The sequence below is a fragment of the Scleropages formosus genome, chromosome 22 (genome assembly GCF_900964775.1).
Source record: "Scleropages formosus chromosome 22, fSclFor1.1, whole genome shotgun sequence".
Classification (NCBI taxonomy): Eukaryota; Metazoa; Chordata; class Actinopteri; order Osteoglossiformes; family Osteoglossidae; genus Scleropages; species Scleropages formosus.
The window spans coordinates 7794404-7813858 of NC_041827.1; the positions used below are offsets into that span (position 1 = coordinate 7794404).

Below are 19455 nucleotides of genomic sequence, written 5' to 3' on the forward strand. Positions count from 1 at the left end.
AAGTTGTTCACAATAAACACAAGTACTCAGTGGATCCTAGCTTGGTTTATTGTTCATCCTGTAGAGAACTGATCAATTGAAAAGAAAAATGGGAAATACCTTGGAGCAGTAAGTGTGTAAATGTGTTTTATATTTTGCTGAAATTAAGGGCTGATGACTTTTAGAGTGTTCTAGTGATATTTGGGAAAGTATCTGCGGTTTCTTGAATGGGCTGGGAATGCATTATTTTTCTCCATTTAAAATAATTTCAAATAGGCTTTCTGTATCCAAAATTTCAATATCTGCCCCGTTTTCAGGAACGGATTAATTTTGTAAGCGGAGGGATGCCTGTATTATGGGCGACATGTCTCAACAAGCTCTGCTCTACAAGGTGCAGTGAAATCAGACAAATCAGTCCTTAAAAGGGCTGCTCACTGTCTCCTGAAATGTTCACAACCACAACCCTTGACCACCTCTGACCTGAAAAAATTAAAAAGGCAAGAAAGTACTGTTCAGCCACATTATCGTAAAACACAAAAAGGTTCTTTCTTTGAGCGCTGTCCAAAGAGGACTTCACTGTGGCTAGAGTCGTCTTCTCACTTTGATCAGTAGCCTGTTAAAGACTGGTGTGACTGGCCCTTATTTTAGAATCCCTCAACTGTTATGTTTACATCATTTTTACATGGGTGCAAAGCTGTTCGCTATCCTTTAAATCCTATAGAACAGAGTAGACACACTTGACAAAAGACAACCCTCTTCCTGTGTGCTAACGCAAAATCCAGAATTCTGTTCTGAAATCTCCCAGTTTAGTAATGTATTTGTCTCATTTCTCCTCCAACCAAGCATTAATTAAGCATGGAAAACAATAGTTTTTGACAAATATTTTATCCAGCTCATGTGGTAAAAAAGAAAAAAGACTACTAGGACAGAGTCTTTAACCTTCTGGTCATTTATGTCAGAATGGTGGTAAGTAAAATCTGAAAGGTAGAAAAAAACATGGACAAAAAGAGTAACATCATTTAACAACCACATTAATGATGGCATAGACATTAAGACTCTGGGGCTCCTGAGTTGGACCTGCTCCGCACTCCCCCAGAAAAGTCCATGTGTTCACAGGTCATCCTCGTCGAGCTGTGCCAGGTTGTTGGGCCACTGGGTCGCAGATGGGCCAGATGAGCAGGGCACCAGATCCCCTGTGATGGCTTTCATACACCCTTCATCAGCTCTCTGTGTTGGGAGGGGGAGACACACTGTGAATGCACACTTAGCACAGTGGAATGCAGGCTGAAATGCTGGGGCTGCGGGAGTTTAAGCAGTGGGTGCGAGTGGGTTGTGCCAGGATGGGGCAATTTGGACAACTTGTCACTGAGGTTCCAACATAAAGTGGCTCTAGACAATTACATTACAGTCATCTTCACTTTTTTGCTTAAACCACCAGATTTCCACATTGTCACAGAATATCATCCTCAAAACCTTGTAATGGAAACTGTGCAGATTTCCGTGCAAGAGGCAAACACAAAGTAAAAATCAATATACAAATACAAAATAAATTTTAACCCAACATCTGGAATAAATAGTGTCCCAGGTTTGTTGTGAATCTCTTCTTTGGTCCTTCTGAATATGATCCCATTAGAATTCAGAGAAGATTTGTTTCCCCTCAATTACTGTTTTGTATTTTTCATCAGGGTTTGATAGCTCCAAATGATAACATCATAATTATTAGTTTTAAAGGGCTGTCTCTTTTCTGCTGTGTTCTGAATGTGACAGAAATTAATTATGTATTTGTTTTCCTAACCACCTGCTTTAATCCACTACAACAATGAAACATTTCCAAAGAGGTGGGTTCGGGAGGAATGAGGTGCTAATGACAGGAGACTTCCCTCCGGTTCTTGTAGAAAAGCAAACCCTAGTGGCCTGTGTTTTCGAATTCTTAAAACCTTTGGGAAGACGGATGCCTACATTAATTATTGTTCGCAGTAAATCCCTCCAGTTGGTCCCCGGAGAGCTGCCCTGACACTTTTCTCTGAAGCCCTCTGAGAAAACACTTTGCTGGACTTAGGATGAGCCCCTGAACTCATTCCAAAATTTAAACATGAATGGATGTGTCTTCTTATTTTACGTGCATTCTATGTGCTTTTTTGCAGACCTGTTTTGTCTTTAGGATTAAACCCAGGTCATACACGAACCCAGTAGAGTATTTCCAAATTCAGCCAGTGTAATGCAATCTGTTTTCATGCAAATGCTCACTGTTTATCAGCATTTCAATATACATACCTGAATATATATGATACCAAAGTACATTATTTTCAGGTAAAATGAATATGTAAAATTAAACTAGTCAGAGGTCCAAAAACTTTTCTGCATCCCAGGTTCTTCATCGTGTAAAAAAATAAAAATAAGAGATATAATAAAAAATGAACCAAGTCAATAAAAAAAAATCTAAACATTGACATCTTTACATTAAGAACACATCTGTTCCTTCAGTGTGACCAGTTCAACTCCTGCAGAGTTTCTGCAGATGCTCGGGGAAGACAACAGGATGTTTTGAATTTGAAAAGACAAGAGAACAATTTCCTGGCCAAAAAGTACTGTAGAAGAAATGGTTCAGATGGTCAAAGGTCTTGTACACACACTGTGGCGTATGCTGGAGTGTTTAACACCAGAGAAGAGGATCCTGGGAGAGGATCCTGCTAATGTCATTCCTCCGTGCTGAAAAAGCTTTTATTTTGGACTTGCTAGGCTTGATAGTCTGAAATACAGTGTGGATGCTCATTTGTGTTCCTACAACATGGGTGATACGCTGTAGACCTGATATAATGTGGGATCCCATACAACGCGGTCAGAGCTTGGAGCCCCAGTTTTTTTGATTGAAACCTTTCCACATGTTTCAAAGGTGGGTGGTTCCCAGACACATTTCCGAAAGTCGAAAGGTATACGCAGCATAGCGACTAGTACAACACAGACCGAGGGTGAAAAATAAAAAATGTTGAAATTTTGTGAAAAACCGTTCGAACGATGCCTAGTAGATCTCTGTTGTTTTCGTCACTCATGTTGTAAACCCTTTTATTTCCGTGATCTTTTGGTGTAACTTTGCTCTCTTGCTCCAAAGCAGTACAGCTTTAAATTGTTCAGATGTTGGGATACTCACACACACACACACACACACACACACACACACACACACACACACACACACACCATCTGAAACCGTTTGGCCCACACGGGGTCGCGGGGAGCCGAAGCCTAACCTGGCACCACAGGGCATAAGGGTGGGGGGGGGGGGTACACACCCAGGACAGGATGCCAGTCCAGTGCAAGGCACCCCAAGTGAGACTCAAGCCGCAGACCTACCGGAGAGCAGGACCCGGTCCAATCCACTACGCCACCGCGCCCCCGATGTTGGGATACTCCATTGCCTAAAGTGACTGAGGTTCTAGCAGCCATGGATACTGCGCTTCAATTGCTAGAGTCCGGAAATGTGAACAGGATTCACATCCTATCAATATCGGTGTGTCATTTTTGTAAATATCTCTAATTAAGTAATTTGTAAGGAAGTGCATTTAATGTTACAGAACTTATCACATGTGAATACTCTGGTTCATTCCATTGTGGTTCATCAATAAAAACAAGAATTCTTGAGTTGCACTTTATCCACTGTTAATAGTAATTGTGAATTATACATGTGTGGACGGTTGTTTTTATTTATGTTAATCTTCTCTCAGCAGCAAACTCGAGTTAAACTTTCTTGAACCTTTGTCGAAACCAGAAACTCGTTACGACACGGACTCACTTGTAACGGGGCATGAAAGTTTGGATCCTGCTGAGCACATTATATCGGGTCAATAGTGTATTTTGTATTTTCATAGAAAAACAAGTACTAGAAAGGAAGAGAATGGACTAAAAAAAAAAAAAAAAAAAACTGTGCACAGAAAGCAATGAACAGCAAACTGCTTTAGAATGCGCCACTCCAAGAGTAGACTTCCCCAGCAGGCGGCAATGGCAGATAGCAGCCGCACGTACCTGTGTATTGGGGTCTGCAGGGTTACACAACCCATTGGATACTCCTGGGATTGCATCGGACTGCTCAGGGAAGGCCAGGTGGATCTGGGCAGGAGACACTGTCCGGTTGTTCAGACTGGATACTACAGAGCGGCACGGACCCTGCACACAAAACCAACACACAGGTATAGATGGGAATGAGGCAAGAGTTCGATCAAAAAAAAAAAAAAAAAAAAAAAAATCATTGCAAATTATTCCTTTAAAATAGAGGCTCCAATGGTAGCATCTCACATATACAGAACACAACACTAGTCCAGGCTCGGTAAATATTCATTCATTCATCCACCCATCCAGACAGTATCAGTAACTCCTTGTCCAGTGTAGGGTCACGGTGGTTTGGAATCTATTCCAGAACCATAGAGTAGAACACCCTGGAGAGATATCAGTTCATCTCAATCACAGACTTATATGTATGAACGCAATGGACAACTTGACTCATCAGTTCACCTGAAATACATGTCTTTGGATTGCAAGAGAAACTAACATTAATAAGACCTAAAACTCCACGCAGACTAAGCTGGATTCAAAGCCATACACCGCGATGCACTGATAGTGCCCGCTGCACCACTGTGCTACCATTCAGTAAGCATATTGCTGTTGTTGGTGTTTGCGTTTCTTTGTCCTGGTTCTTTCAGAAGAGATTGTACATCACGGTACTCTGGTAAGAGCTCCAAGTGCTCTTCTATTACCCCAAATTATTTCATAGCTCAAAGGCTGTTCATTCAGGGCCATAAATTTCATATGAGGTGCTTCTCTTGGGGTGCGGTGGCGCAGTGGGTTGGACCGCAGTCCTGCTCTCCTGTGGGTCTGGGGTTCGAGTCCCGCTTGGGGTGCCTTGCGACGGACTGGCGTCCCGTCCTGGGTGTGTCCCCTCCCCCTCTGGCCTTACGCCCTGTGTTGCCGGGTAGGCTCCGGTTCCCCGTGACCCCGTATGGGACAAGCGGTTCTGAAAATGTGTGTGTGTGTGTGTGTGTGTGTGTGTGTGTGTGTGTGTGTGTGTGTGTGTGTGTGTGTGTGTGTGTGTGTGTGTGTGCTTCTCTTTATTTAGTATAAAAGCTGATTTGCAAATGAAACCCAGGCACAACTAGGAACTGTGGGTTGAACAGGGTTCATTGGTGAGACCTTTACGGGTGTATGACAGACCTAATAAGACAGAAAGGAGCAGAGTTGATAGCCTTTCTATATTCAGTCCACAAGTGCAGAATTTGCAAAAGAGAAAGCAAGGGCCCCTGAGAACACACCTCTTGCAGTGAGACCCCCTCCGGAGGGCCCTGGCTGGGGAGGTAAAGGGCGGGCAAGGAAGTGTTGTAAGAGCGCAGACAGGGCATTCGCTGCCGATCAATAGAGGCGGAGGAGTGGGGTCGTAGGGATGTGGTGGGTACTGGGGCCCGTATGGCCCGGCCCAGACTGTTGGACTTGCTTTCACGCCGCTGGTACTCAATAGGTGACTGCAGGGCTGTCAGGTGAAAGGGGACCGGAAAAGAAAATCAGGCACACCTGAACCTAGCACTGTCCAGCTACACAATTTCTCTGCATTTCACAGTGAGGAGTTTTGTGTTGAACTTTTCAAAACACCCATAACCTGCTTCTATTTTGCCTTCGCATGCGATAAAGGTTGTTTTCCAGTCTTTTTCCTTGTGCTTAGTGGTTACCGTTCAGGAAGTTGCGCTGCGTCTCAAGGATCTGGCCCACGTCGCTCACCCAGGCCCTGGAGATTTCAGCTGAGGCCGCCTGCAGGGTGAAGCGCACTGCATTTCCATCAGCCCCGCGGGACGTCAATGCGAAACGGCAGGGGTCTCCGTCGACACAGCTCTCCACTCCAAGACAGCTTACCTAGAACATGAAGTAGACAACAGGCTACCATCGGATCTTCATTAGGCCAACAGAGCCGCAAGGACACACCACACACGCATTAACAAGTGAGTGGGCACTCCGGAGGCCGACGAAGAAGACGTTTTCATGGAGAATTTCACGTAAAAATATTTACATCTAAGTGACTAATGAACAGAGACATCAGTAAAACAGCATAAGAAAGAGCATGGAGACAAAGTTATTGACATTTATATCTGGATTTCACTGCAGCTCTTCTGGTTTAATGGAATGAATGAGTGTGCAGAGCACTGATGCTTGAATGATAGATGGAAACTGAACATGTGATTTATGACCAGAATGTGACTATTTCCGTTTCTTTCAGTTCCTCTCTGGATACATATATAGACACAAATGTCACCAGGTCAAACACATGCAAATACATATAATAGCTTTAATACTGAAGCGTATAGTAGTTACAAAGACAAGCAAACCTTGATGCTGTTTTTGAAGATATATCCTGGAAGAGAGAAGCCTTTTTTCCTGTCTATTGGCTCACTGAAGATGACCAGCTGCTCAAACAGGAAGACCCTCCTCTCCTTGGCACGAGATAGGAAGCTGTTGTCTTGCTCAGTTACCATAAATGTGTCCTGCTGAAGTAATTTTCCTTGAGCTGTGATCTTTCCCTGAGAGTAAAAAAAAGACAAGGAGGTGTTATAAGCTACTACTGGTTGACCTCATTGCAGGCGAACAAATGGAGAAGCAGTTAAGGATAAGCAAGCAAATACTTCAACAGTCAATTCTTTCATGTGGAATGGAATTTGAATAGACCTCTGAATTGTCTTGTTGTGAAGTGCTGCAAAAGATCAGACAGCAAAATGATACCTGCCCTGGGTGTGGAATGTGAAACCTCACCTCAAAACCTTGTAGCCTTCCCACATTCATCATGTCATTGCAGCGTTTGGGTACAAAGCACATCACTTCCACAGCTTTCTGCTCAGGACAGAGGTAAGGTTCAGTCAGAACAAGCACACATGTACTTTCTCATTCAGTAAAAGAACCAGACTAGAGTGGCAAGTGAGATCTGTAAACAGGGGGTGCTGTGAACTTCCAGAAATAAATGAACAAGGCACTGAAGGAATATAGTTTTATAGAAGGTCATATATTAATATGTATTAAATGGGAGGAATTTTTAAAGATGCCCTCTCATATAGCAATACAGTTTATTCTAACTGCTCAACAAGGAGAAGTTAACAACGGAAACTACAATCTAACATTTTATTATATCATATTCTTGGTTTTGAAAATACAATTATTTTGTGTTCTTATAGGACATTCTAACAGGAACACAGAGGAGTGACAGCTTCCACTGTGGCCACGAAGCTAAATGGTACCTCTAATTCTGTCGTGTCCATTCCAGCCTTTGTATAGTACTTTAGGAAGTCCTGTGGGACAAAGCAAAGCAGGAGGCATTATGGGATGTGGAGATCAATACGTTTCAGCGTCCCAAACAGGGAAACAAATGCAATGTTAATGGGACAAACATTTGATTTGTTTCAGATTAGATGTCTGCCAATTCTGTCTGCCCAGGCAGACTGCCCATGGATGGATTCTGCACATGTCCATCGCTGCATATTAGATGAAATCTGGCTGTAGAGCTTTTTTCATTTCATCATGATTGTGTCCAGCCGCTGCACACTCTGTTAAGGCCCAAGGTTGTTCTGTATGACTCAGTCACACTTTGAAATGGAAGACATCATAATACATTATTACATAGATAGATAGATAGATAGATAGATAGAACAAAGCAGTGACAGAAAACACTACCATAACACTCGAAGAACAAGTACACACTTTTACATATGAGTAGAAAAAAGTGCAAATAAAAAGTGTGCAATGTAACACAAAAAAGTCACTTGGACAGTAAGAGGTTAGTATCATCTTGCTAGAGAGAGGATTCAATACAGAATTTAATAGCCACTAGAAGAGCGCAGCTGGGCTGGTCTATTAGTAAATATGATGTTTTTCCAGGATGACACGCAGAGGGTGAGTCATTGTCAACGATAGCTAGGAATTTGCTCTGAGTCCTTCTCCGTACTTCCTCCTCTCGGGAGTCCAGTCTGTCTCGGAGGACCATACCTGCCTTACTTTATTCATGTCTGCTGGCATCACCTACACGTGCATGCCTTTGAGTTACTTACAATTTCACAATCCAGTATAGACATTCTCAGAGAAGGGGCACGGGGTACAAGACTTTAACCTCTTTACCAGCTTTTACATTTTTCAATACAGCAAGTTCTCAATCAGAGCATTTGCACTGGAGTTCTGTCTGTTTGACAGTGCGATGACTGTGTGCCTTTTTAATGTGGAAATAAAAATTGCATATATTTTTAATACTTATCACTTACATGTCCTCCTGGAAGTTTTAGGTCAAAAGAACAAAAACAAGCAGCCCGTGTCCTTGAGAGGCCTAACATCCTCTGATTTAAGACACAGCTGAACTGGAGTTAGACCATTCAGCATTATCCAATAGAGCCTTCCCTCAGCTACCTGTAGCATCCATGCTGCACAGCCGGTGGTGTGTCCTAGCGCCACCCACTGGCAAAGAGGCAGCACCAGCAGCCAGACTCACCTTGAGCAGCAGCTGGTACTTCATGATCCTTTGCACGGGTTTGATGAGCAGATCATTTAGCTGCAGTCGGTGTCCGAGCTGCTGCCTCAGCTCCTGAGCGCAGGAAGGAAATGTTATCATCTTTTTCTACCTTCACACACAGTCACCTTTCACTCTTCAAACACAGTCATCTTCCACCATTACGTAGTCACCTTCCACCTCTCTCACTTGTTCATCTCCCAGAATAAGAGATTCCCGTCTTCGACCATTACAATAGCAACTTAAATGTCTCTCACTCAGCTGTAGAATCTCCTCATAACACTTATTATCTACTGTATACACAGTTCAGTATATACTAATACTATCACTACGGTACACTATCATATTTATATTCAGTCATATAGTTGCATTTACTTTCAGCCACATAAAGCATAGCTCTGCATCCAGCTGTGGTCTCAGCTTTTGGGACAAGGATGTCAAGGACAGCTCCCACTCACTTCGAAGTAAGTCTCAATGTACTCTGACACGATGTGCTCAGACTTGGGCTTGTTCTGACAGTACACCACGTACATGTGTAGGCGCCTCTCCTGGCACAGAAAAATACAAGCAATAAGCATCGCTCTTGGTACCTTAACGGCCATTTGAAGAGCTCGGTAACAAATTACAGTCCATGAGCAAATTTACATTTAAATGTGTTCATTTAGCAATCTCTGAGAACAACAGAAATGTACCAACAGAAGGAGAGTTTTGGATGTGGCCACATGATTCTTGAGCACGGTGAATTTGCCACATACTGCTGAGCACAATTCCTACTCGAAAAGCAATCCTAAAAGCCTCAACATGTATAAAAAAGCTTGACTGTTTGAATCAGTGAAACAAGTGAATGATTTGCCATTTCTGGTTCCTAAAATAGTCAAATTTTACTTTTAATCATTGAAATAAGGAATAGAAGCAAAACCAGTTATCAGTGAAATATAGGCAGAGCTCAAGATTTATTATTTTGAAATAATCTGAAGACTTCAGTAAAATGTAGAAATTATGTTTAAAATGTGCTTCTGCTTCCTTTCAGGCTGGAGTAGTCATAGGAATAAATATTAGTTTCAACTGTTTTGCAAATAATGGACAGCAATGATATGTTGGCTTGCAGTCGGGATGTTCATCACACAATAAATGAAAGCTCCAAGATAACGCTTGTTAATTCATGCTAAGTCATGCTTTCATACAGGATAGTCCTCCAGACTCATGGGCACAGTAGAACTGAATGTGAATGAGCATCATTTCATATATGATTTAACCATGTTATTTAACCACATTATACTGAATGCAGCATTAAAATTGGTACAATCTGCCTAGCAGCTGCTTTCTAGCATGACCTGTAAACAACTGGCTCTCCTAAGGGCAGTGCTTTTTGAAGGATCCTCAGAGCCCGGGTGTACTGCTCTGCTCAAATGTAGGGACCTATAGCCTGAGCAGGTGCCTCGACCCACCTAGTGAGCTGCAGGAAGAATCAAGGGCATGACAGGGAGTGTGAGGGTACTGTCACGTCCACACCCACAACTCAACCAATAACACCTGAGTCTGCTCCAGCACCTGACTAACCGCTCACCCTTCAAAAGATCCTCCTCAGCTCCCATACCTTTGCGGAATCTCGTCAGGGACAACCGCCCTTCCTTGTGACTCCTCACGCAAACGCATCTCCAGTTCTCAGTTCACGTTCTCCGGTTTTGACCCCTAGCTTTGTTTCTCGACCACGTCCACGGATCTTCGTTTCAACTCCGATCGCCGTTCGACCAACTCTTTGCTTATTCTCCTGACCTCGCCCATGGATTCCCGCTCTAACCCCGACCGCCGATCAACCGACCCTCCGCCTGTCCCCGATAATGAGAACTTGCCTTATATTTCTTTCTGACTCCAGAAAGAAAAACTCTGCACTTGGGTCTTTCCGTCCCGATTCTTTTGGCCTGTCGTGACAGGTATGAGGCATCTCTCCCAGCAGACGACAATGAGCTGTCAGCTTCTATTTCTGAACTTCTGCCTGGTTTTCATTTTAGCTGCACTCTCAGCCTCAACTTATTCTCATCATGCTTCTTTGGCCATTTGACACGTTCTGCTTTTCCCCTCTGCCTCAAAGTCTATTTAAACTGATCGCGCAGAGGACGCATTTAATTGCATTATTTCCTTCCAGAGCAGCATAGAGCTGCACTTTACCGACTGCGCCTAATTAAACAAGTGCAACATAATGAAAGAACCCGAAGAGAAGAGCAGGAGCCACAGCACCAGGAAAAACAAATCCATACTGATTCGAACTTCCAGCCAATACATCCATTCTTCTTCATTTCCAGTGCGCCCGATTTATTCATATGTCGGAGGGGTTACGTAACTTTAAAATTATTTATTCGGCTAGAACTTCAGTTTAGCGTTAAAGAATTCCTGATGTTTAAGATGCTCCATTTATTCATTTAGCTGACGCTTTTCTCCAAAGCAGCTTACGCGGTGTTGTGCTGTGTACAACTATTTAACCATTTACACAGGTGGGTAATTTTACTGGGGCAATTCAGGGCAAGTACCTTGCTCAAGGGAGCTACAGCTACAGGTGGGATTCAGACCTGTGACCACTGAGTCCAAAGGCAGCAGTTCTAACCAGTACATTACCAGCTACTTAACAGTCATGCACTGTGGAGCAATTGTGGTGGTACGTATTGTCATGTCGCTGATTTCTTCTTGACGCTTCCTGAACGGTCAGATGAGATCTGGATGGCCTGAGCCAGAGTGACTCTTGAAATTTAGACAGGGTTCTGAGTACATGAGTACAGAGCACTACGGCAGGGAATCGCACTGTAAACACAGTAAGGCTCATGCCGGTACATTTAAACACCCTGAGTTCCCCAGAGTGATTGTTTTTGTGTTTCCTTCTTTGCTACATTGTGCGTTTGTGCAACCGTGAGCGTGACAGCTTGGTGCACAGCGACACTCACGTGCTTGATGAAAAGCTGCGCCAGTCTCTCGGGCTCAGCCACACACTTCTCCAGCTCCCCCAGGAAGTAGCTGTGCCGGAGGAAACCAAAGAGTGAGACACTTGCGCTCCCATGGATCCAAGACCCAAACAGGATCCAGTACGAACAGTAAGCGCACTGGACCGGGAACTACGATTTCCTCTCACGCGCTCTCATCCAGACACGTACACACAGGCGTGCACGCTGTTTCTCACAAGCGTATTGAAACACACGCAGACACCCACTGGAGTTCTCTCCCGCACGAGATCGCATACATGCACACAAACAGTTGGTCACGCATACACGCATGGACTCCCACATGCACATTCCCACAGATATTATTTACAATACACTCAAGCAGACTTTTGGTAGAGGCTCACTCTTTATGCCAGTCAAAGATCTGGTGAATGTTTCCAAACACAATCTTATCCTTCCCCTTCATGTCGTCCGGCACTCCCTTCTCATTCATTGTGGCAATGTAGCCCTGCAGCAGAGGCATTCAGTTACCCAAAGTTACACTTGCACTGTCTGTACCATATACAGGTATTATTACTCGTTGCACTGTATGCAATTTTGTCTTTGAAGCATTGACTGAAATGCTATTTGCTAAAAAAAAAAAAAAACATCTTTGTTCCTGAATTTTAAAATGTCATCGGTCTGCGACAGTATAATTAATAGAAGCACAGCCTTGTCCTTTTCCAGTGAAAGTTCGTAAGAATTTGTTTCTCCGGAAAGCTGAAATGAGTAAGATCACCTCCACAATGAGCCCGAGGTCGTTCACGTAAAGCTTCTCCGTCTCTATCAGCTCCTTCAGCACGTAGCTTAAAGGTCAGAGCAACAGTAGACAAAGTAGAGTGTTAGATGCACAAGACCGTGATAATGTGATAACACTATTAACACTTTGTAAGGTATAATCAAAGTACACCTACACCCAGTAGCTCAGAGAATTCTCAGTAATGGCTTATAAATTAACTGAATGAATTCCCACACAACTGAACACAACTGTTTAACTGCTTGTGATTAACAGCAATTTATCAATTTTCTGCCTGGATCTTTGTGAATTTTGATAAAATTAACTTAGGAGGAAACAAATTAATTCCTTCAATGGATTAGAGATGACTAGAGAATTCACAGGTCAAGTATGTCGGTGTAATACTGGACGCACTTTGCTTCTTTACCGTCAATAAGGAAAGGTGACAAAGGAAATTAGAACCCACATGCTCTTTTCTAAGGCACTCTTCTTCTCTTCTTCAGCGTCCAGTACGGTTGATGATTGGCTGGATGCATCATCCATCATGGGAAAGCCATCTTCATCTGTGAGCTGATTGGAGGATTCCTGGTTTTGCTAGAACAGATTGGACGGGAAAGTTTTGGGCTGAGCAGTCAGTAAGCAAAATCTGAACACATTTTTGGAAAATTTCCCGTCAGTTTCTCTTACATCGCGTCTGAACGAACTGGTACCATTTTCTAGGAGAATTGCAACAAAAAGTGAACTGATCTGTCACTGCTGGTGCCGGGTCTTAAAGAGTAGGCAAAAGCCATGAAATCCAGGATGACTTAAAGCTGCATTTCACCGGCAGTAAGGAAACACCAATAATTTTACCAGCTGTAGAACTCCAGATGGCAACAGACAGATGACACAGCACCGGCTTGGACTCTGACACTTGGTAAGAACGCCATCGCTGTATTACGTGATACACAAAATACAAATACCTAGCGAGAAAAGTTAGGTCTCGACTTCACAGTATGATATCCACTAAGAGGATCGCTTCCTTCATGCATCAGCACAGAAAAGTAGACTCGATGAGGCACTATGATACACTGAGCACAGAGAGACACGTTATAATAAAAGAAGGGAGTGAAGAGAAAAAGTGAAGGAAACGAAACAAAGCCACGGTAGAGCAGGTGTGGAAAGGAACAGAGCTTGCTGAGGTTTTCCAGATGAGCATTCAGCTACAAAAAGAGAATTATAAGCAGCACGACAATCGTTACTAATAATTGTGTGAAGGCTATGCAGCAGCAGTGATGTCCAGCTACCCAGCCTGACCTCCAGACTCTAAGGCATGAGTGATGCAGGCAACCCAGCTCCTCTAAGTCCCTGAAAGACACTTTATAGGCAGCAAAGTAATTTGGATAATGAAGTGCCAGGCCTTCACTGGGAAAGAAAACAAAGGACTAATTACCCTACAAGCAGAACTTACACGAACAAATATAGTTAGTGTGCCATGGACTTCTATTGTACCAGACCTGCCAAGCTCTGCTGTTATTCCCTCACAGCAAACATTTTTGTGCTCATTTGTTTGTTAGTTGTATGTCCATGAACCATCAGCTCCCCCCCCCCGCGTCTGCTTTTCCTTTCCCTGAAAGCACTTTTTCTTCCTTTCCTTAAAGCGGCATCTGTGTTGCAGCCTGCCAAGTTTCATCGTGTCTCATGACTCACAAGATGCCAGCAGGTTCTCCGCTGAATAAACTCATCAGTTTATATACCGAGCAGGCCACATCAAGTGCCTGCTGGAAACGCTTTCATGTCACTGGTCTCTCATTTTTTAAATATGTCGATTAAATTGAGAAACAAGAAATATATGAAATTCTTCAAGCTGCCTCCCCAGCGCATAGGACAGGGTGTGTAATTTTAATGATCCGTAGGCATTCATGGTGTAAAAGGTCTTTTAGAAAGGTTGACTCATGTAAAAATGTTAAAAGTCTTAAAAAATACCAATGGGGAAATGTCTCTTTGAATGTTAAAGCCAAAACTTACACACACAGGCTGAAGCCGCTTGTACCATGTGGGGTTGCAGGGAGCCAGAGCCTAACCCAGCAACACAGGGCACAAGGCTGGAGGGAGAGGGGACACACCCAGGACGGGACGCCAGTCCGTTACAAGGCACCCCAGGCGGGACTCGAACCCCAGACCCAGCAGAGAGCAGGCGCAGGCCAAACCCGCTGTGCCAAAACTGCCAGTAGTTTTCAAATGAGATTTGATTTTATATCTTTTGGTTTTCCTTGCCACAGGTGCACCTCCATCATTCCAGAGCGGATGCAGGATAATATAAACCCCGTACAGATCTAAACACGACGCGGATTCATGGTTAGGAAGGGCTCACGCAGCCTGTCTCAATACGTGGGATAGGAGTCCTCCCGATGTATGGTCACATGACATGACCTGCACCGTTGTGCAATGACAGTGACGCCCTCTGGCAAGCAGGGCAAGTAGAGCGTGCGGATGCATCAGAAGCGGAAACGCTGCCTTCCTAAATCTTCCAGAAGTAACAGGAACAAAATGCAACAGTCAGTTTTAAAAAAAAGTGCTGGCACTTTACATACGAAAAACAGCGAGGAGCAGTGAAAGGCCTTTTCTCCCCGCAGAGGTGTGCGTGCAGCGAACCATGAGTGGTGCAGATCTCCGGCTTAGCCTGGCCTCCCACGGCCCTCGTGCTCAGCTCCTAAGTCTGCCTGACAGGTCGGTCTCCCTTCCTGATTTCTTCCAGATGTGCTCCGTCCAATCCCACAGGAACGATCCCAGCTTTTTTAACTTTTTTTATTTCGGCTTCATTTGTTGTTTCGCCCGCAAGCTATTTTTAACGCGCTACACTTTTCATGAAAGTTGCCCTTGCGGTAAATATTACATTTAAAAAAAAAATACTTTCATTTGCAGCGTACGGGCTCATGTGATGCATGGCTGTTGTAATAGAGTTTATGGCTTCTGCTGCCCCCCCCCCCCCTTTCTTATCCTACTTCACATTTGACCCCATGACTCACATGTGGCCTCCAGTAAAGTTTATCCACACCAGTTTTCCTGTTTCTGGGACAGAGATAAACTCTCCAAAGATGATCTAATATCCTAAACATGTTTATTATGAGTACAGAAAAGTTGTTTAATTCTGTAAATATTTGAGGTGTACGGTCTCCAGTGTTGCTGAATACTGTTTGTTTGCCTACTTCTGAATTTGGTGACAGTACTTCACATTAGCTTCTAAGTATGTAGTTAACATCCTGTTCTACTGTCCAGTGGATTATTCTGCTCGATGTATAAGTACAGAATGTGTGGATGTGGAAGGCGGCCCAAAGACACAATTCATAAAAGGCAGAATGAAATGATAATACGCTCAGTATAATTTGGCGAACAACGGTCTTCGTTCGTACGCCTGGGAAGCGCAGCAACAGCTCGATGTAGAAAATGAGGTGCTGCAGACTCATTTGAATGAGTTCGGTGCTGGAAGTACTTGATGTAACACACCTTTGCCCTCCCTCTTAGAAGGTGGAACTGAAAGAAAATACTGGAATGTAGATCGGAACCGAGCGCAGCTGTTCGTGTGCAGTGAGACAGTTTGCTGTGCAGCAGCCCGCTCTTCCCCAGTAATTCCAGGGCCCGGTCTGCTGACTGTGGTTTAGCACTATCTCCCTCTGCAAAACTTATCTCTGTCACTTAGTCATGTCCTTATGTATGCTTCACTGATTCATTTGCAACAGACCACAATGCTAATTTCACGACATTATCTGCTGTACCTTTCAAAGCACATCCGTGGAGCAGCATGGAGGCATGGAAGTTACTGTATTAAACCTAGCAGAGATCTACTGAACATAGGTTACACTAGTTGAGCCCTGGTTACTGTGTACAAATGCATCAATAGAACTGCTCCCGGCTATTTACGGGACTTGATCAACCGCTACACCCCAGCTAGCCCCCCTTCGCTCGTCTACTTCTGCTCGCTTGGTGGTCCCGCGCGCAAAAGGCAAAGCTCGGAGGTTCTCAGTTCTGGGTCCGTTGTGGTGGAATGACCTTCTCGTGTCACTCAGAACTGCTGAAACTCTGTCTATATTCAAGAGGGCTCTGAAAACTCACCTTTTCCAGATCCACTTTGCCCAAGATCTTTCCAGCTCATTTACGGTGTAACTGTTCACGCATCGTAACTCCATAAGCATCCCCAGATACAACCTTTATTCAGCCACTACTCTAGCATTGTACTTGCTTCTTTGTGTATCTTTTATTAAGAAAAAAATTGGTGGGAGGATATTGGGATTTGTCTAGCCTGTGTTTTATGCACCTACTCGACTGATGAACCACGGTGCAGCAAGTGGTAGGTAACGAACTAGGTTTGCTTGAGACGTTCATGTCTGCAGCTATGTCTCCTTCTCTTAATGTAATGCATAAATTGTACTTTTGCAGAGATGTACGTCGCTTTGGACAAAAGCGTCTGCTAAATGAGTAAATGTAAATGCAATGTAGTAAAGAGAGGTGTACAGAGCGGTAGTTACAGTGTAAAAGCAAATGCAGGTGTACAGGTGTACCAAACTACTGTTAGAGAGTGAAAACACTGCGGATGTGTACTGAGTGGTGGTTATGATGGTAATGATGGTTAAAACTGAGGGCTGTGTGGAGTGCTGTTTAAAGTAACGAGGATGGGTACAGTGCTGAAGTTGGGATGATAAAGCAAAGGGTTTCAACGGCGTTTTAATGCCATTGTTGTCACCATATCAAAGTAGAAACATTTGCTGTGTGATGGCATTTTGTTTTGAAATATTTCAAAGGAAAAAAAGAGACGTTGGTGACATTCTGCAAAATTGAGTTCCGTTGTATTGCGCATGATCTTGTTACAAGAGTTTGTGCCAAGCTGCTGCAATCTAATATTCACTTGATTCACTTATGTTACTCAGTCAGTGTTTTAAGTTAAAGCACGCACGTGAGAAAGCTTTTAAACAATGTCTTCACTGATTGTACATCAGAAATGTTAGTAAAGTCTTGTTCTGGCTCTAGCTCAGCCGTAGTAGTTGTCAATGTCCTCTTTGATATCACGCAACGTACGGAAAATATCACGCGAACTCTATCCACGCTCCGGTCTTGTCGTTTTCTCTTTGTTTCTCCTTTGTCTTTTGAGCCACAAGAATAAATAAGAAAGGAGTGTTTATTTTTGTGGAACTACGGACAAGACACGAATGAACTGTAGCGCTTGAGTGTACACTTTTGCGGAATTATGCAACAGGCATGGACAAGCTGTGGTGTTGCGCTGCTCATCTCCTCTTTTTCTTGCCTTCTCCTATGCTGACCAAGTTACTCCCAGGTTGAAAAGATGATGCTGTACTGACCAGGGTAAAAAAAAAAGTCTGTGGTGAATGGGGGGTGACCTACACATGTGAAATTGAGAATATCTCTGAGTGCTTTCATTCCACCCATTATCTGGTAGCTGACAAAGCACTGGATTTACTATGGGGGGCAGCTGGCAGCAAAGTGGATAGAGCTGCTGCCTTTGAAGCCAAAGTTCATAGGTTTGAATCCCAGCTGTAGTACACTTGAGCTAGGTGCTTGCTCTAATTTGCTCCAGGAAAATTACCCGGTTCTATAAATGGACATATAATTGTAAGTCACTTTGGAGGAAAGCATCAGCTAAATGAATAAATATAATACAGCCAGTGATGCGACACTGGGTTCACCTTGAAGAAACAGCCCCACCCTGCAGACATTGTTCTTCAGCAGATTGCGGACAACATTAACCCACTATGTAGGCATGACTTCAGCTGCCAGGCCTTCTCTTCCACTGCAGGCTAAGGAGACTGCTGCGGCCATGCGGATCTCGGGTGATGGTTTGGCCGGAGTGCAGCAGAGCACAGGTATCGCTCACCTGTGTCAGGGACTCCGTGTCCCCAGTCTGCAGCAGTTCACAAAGGTAGCTGTCACACAGGGGGTTCCCTTGTGAGTCGTCAGGGTGCCTTGAGCTGTCTTTCCATTCCTGATAAATACACAACATGCCATATTTTTTTTTTAAAATACAGTCTCCAGAAAAATGGTAGAATAATAACGACGGCGGGCGAGATGAGCAAAGAAAATGAAAATCAATTTGCTCTCCGGTCTTTGCGATGGAAGAAAACTTCAATCTGTAATCAAGCGGATGTGGTTTGGAAAAGGAGCTATTGTCACACAGAGTCACGGGGCTGGGTGATTGGTGTACTCTGAGAGCTGCTGACTCCATATTTTGAGTTAATAGCTCTAGAAAGCGTGCATCGAAATTCCCTGTGGTTTTCCTCTGTGCCAGTACTCCATTAGTTACTCGGTGTTGTGTGTGCATCCAAGTAATCCAATTTTTAATTGCCCCATTTTCCACTCCTCTCTCTCCACAAGTCCAAACCTTTTTATTATATTACTGCAGCACTAAACTTTCCGTAAGGTTGAATCAACTAGCTGACAGCCACTGTTGTTATAGTAACAAGCTTAAATAAAGGCTGTAATGATTATGGATGTGATTCTCACCAGCTCCTTGTCTGCTGTGGGAGGGGCGGTACAGTGCTCCCCCTGTTCCCCGGGGGTCCCCAGGCTGTGCAGGCGGGACGGAGGCTTGTCTTCCAGCCGGCGGACCTGCCGCTCACCTTTGCCCACCCCACTGGCCCCCGAACTGAGTTTGCGCACCGGATTTGTGAGCCACTTCTTCAGAGTGCTGACAGAACGGCGGGAGCCAGGGGAGCCGGGGTCGGAACCACCTGAGGCCTGGGGGGGCAGGGAGGCCACGGAGGTGGAGATGCTGCCCTCGCTGCCTGCCACGGAATATGACTCTGCAGAATCCATGGAAACACACGCACTACCAATTAGCTTTGCATTGTAGAGCAGATAGAAGAGAGTAAATGAGAACAAGGTGGGCAGTGAGGACCGGCTGGAGCAATGGTGTGAAAAAGAGGAAGAAGGAGGAGAAAGGAAGAGGCTGTGATGCTGGAAAATACTGAATGATTATCATGTAAAGGAAATACAGATCTGTCCTATAAATGGGATGAAATAGCAAATTTATCATTATTCCTAAAACTAAGTCCATCTATCCATCATCAACAACCGCTTGTCTGGGCAAACCAGAGCCTCGCTCAGCAACACGGGGCACAAGGCTACAGGGGGAGGGGACAGACCGAGGATAGGACACCAGTCCACCGCAAGGTACCCCAAGCAGGGCTCAAGCTCCAGACCTCCCACGCAGTGGGCACCAGCTGAATCTGCTGCACCACCATGCCCCCCCACAGTATCAAGTC

At 44.3% G+C, this 19455-nt stretch overlaps 1 protein-coding gene across 3 annotated transcripts in view; it reads right to left on the reverse strand.

Annotated features, from left to right (window-relative positions):
* Positions 1–912: 912 nt before the first annotated feature.
* arhgef25b (Rho guanine nucleotide exchange factor (GEF) 25b) overlaps positions 913–19455 on the reverse strand; it is a 49555-nt gene continuing 31012 nt past the window's right edge. For 2 of the 3 annotated variants that reach the window (XM_018725978.2, XM_018725979.2), the window contains exons 2-16: positions 18695–18993; positions 18069–18176; positions 12669–12796; positions 12206–12272; positions 11832–11935; positions 11434–11503; positions 8956–9045; positions 8480–8572; positions 7242–7292; positions 6763–6840; positions 6342–6533; positions 5691–5871; positions 5280–5494; positions 4000–4140; positions 913–1206 (exon numbers count right to left, since the gene is read on the reverse strand). In XM_018725978.2, coding sequence (XP_018581494.2) covers positions 1090–1206; positions 4000–4140; positions 5280–5494; positions 5691–5871; positions 6342–6533; positions 6763–6840; positions 7242–7292; positions 8480–8572; positions 8956–9045; positions 11434–11503; positions 11832–11935; positions 12206–12272; positions 12669–12796; positions 18069–18176; positions 18695–18993 — 1934 coding nt within the window. In that variant the 3' untranslated portion in view covers positions 913–1089. Of the gene's footprint in view, positions 1207–3999; positions 4141–5279; positions 5495–5690; positions 5872–6341; positions 6534–6762; positions 6841–7241; positions 7293–8479; positions 8573–8955; positions 9046–11433; positions 11504–11831; positions 11936–12205; positions 12273–12668; positions 12797–18068; positions 18177–18694; positions 18994–19455 lie in introns of those variants that run through there. The other variant, XM_018725980.2, reaches the window with a different exon arrangement.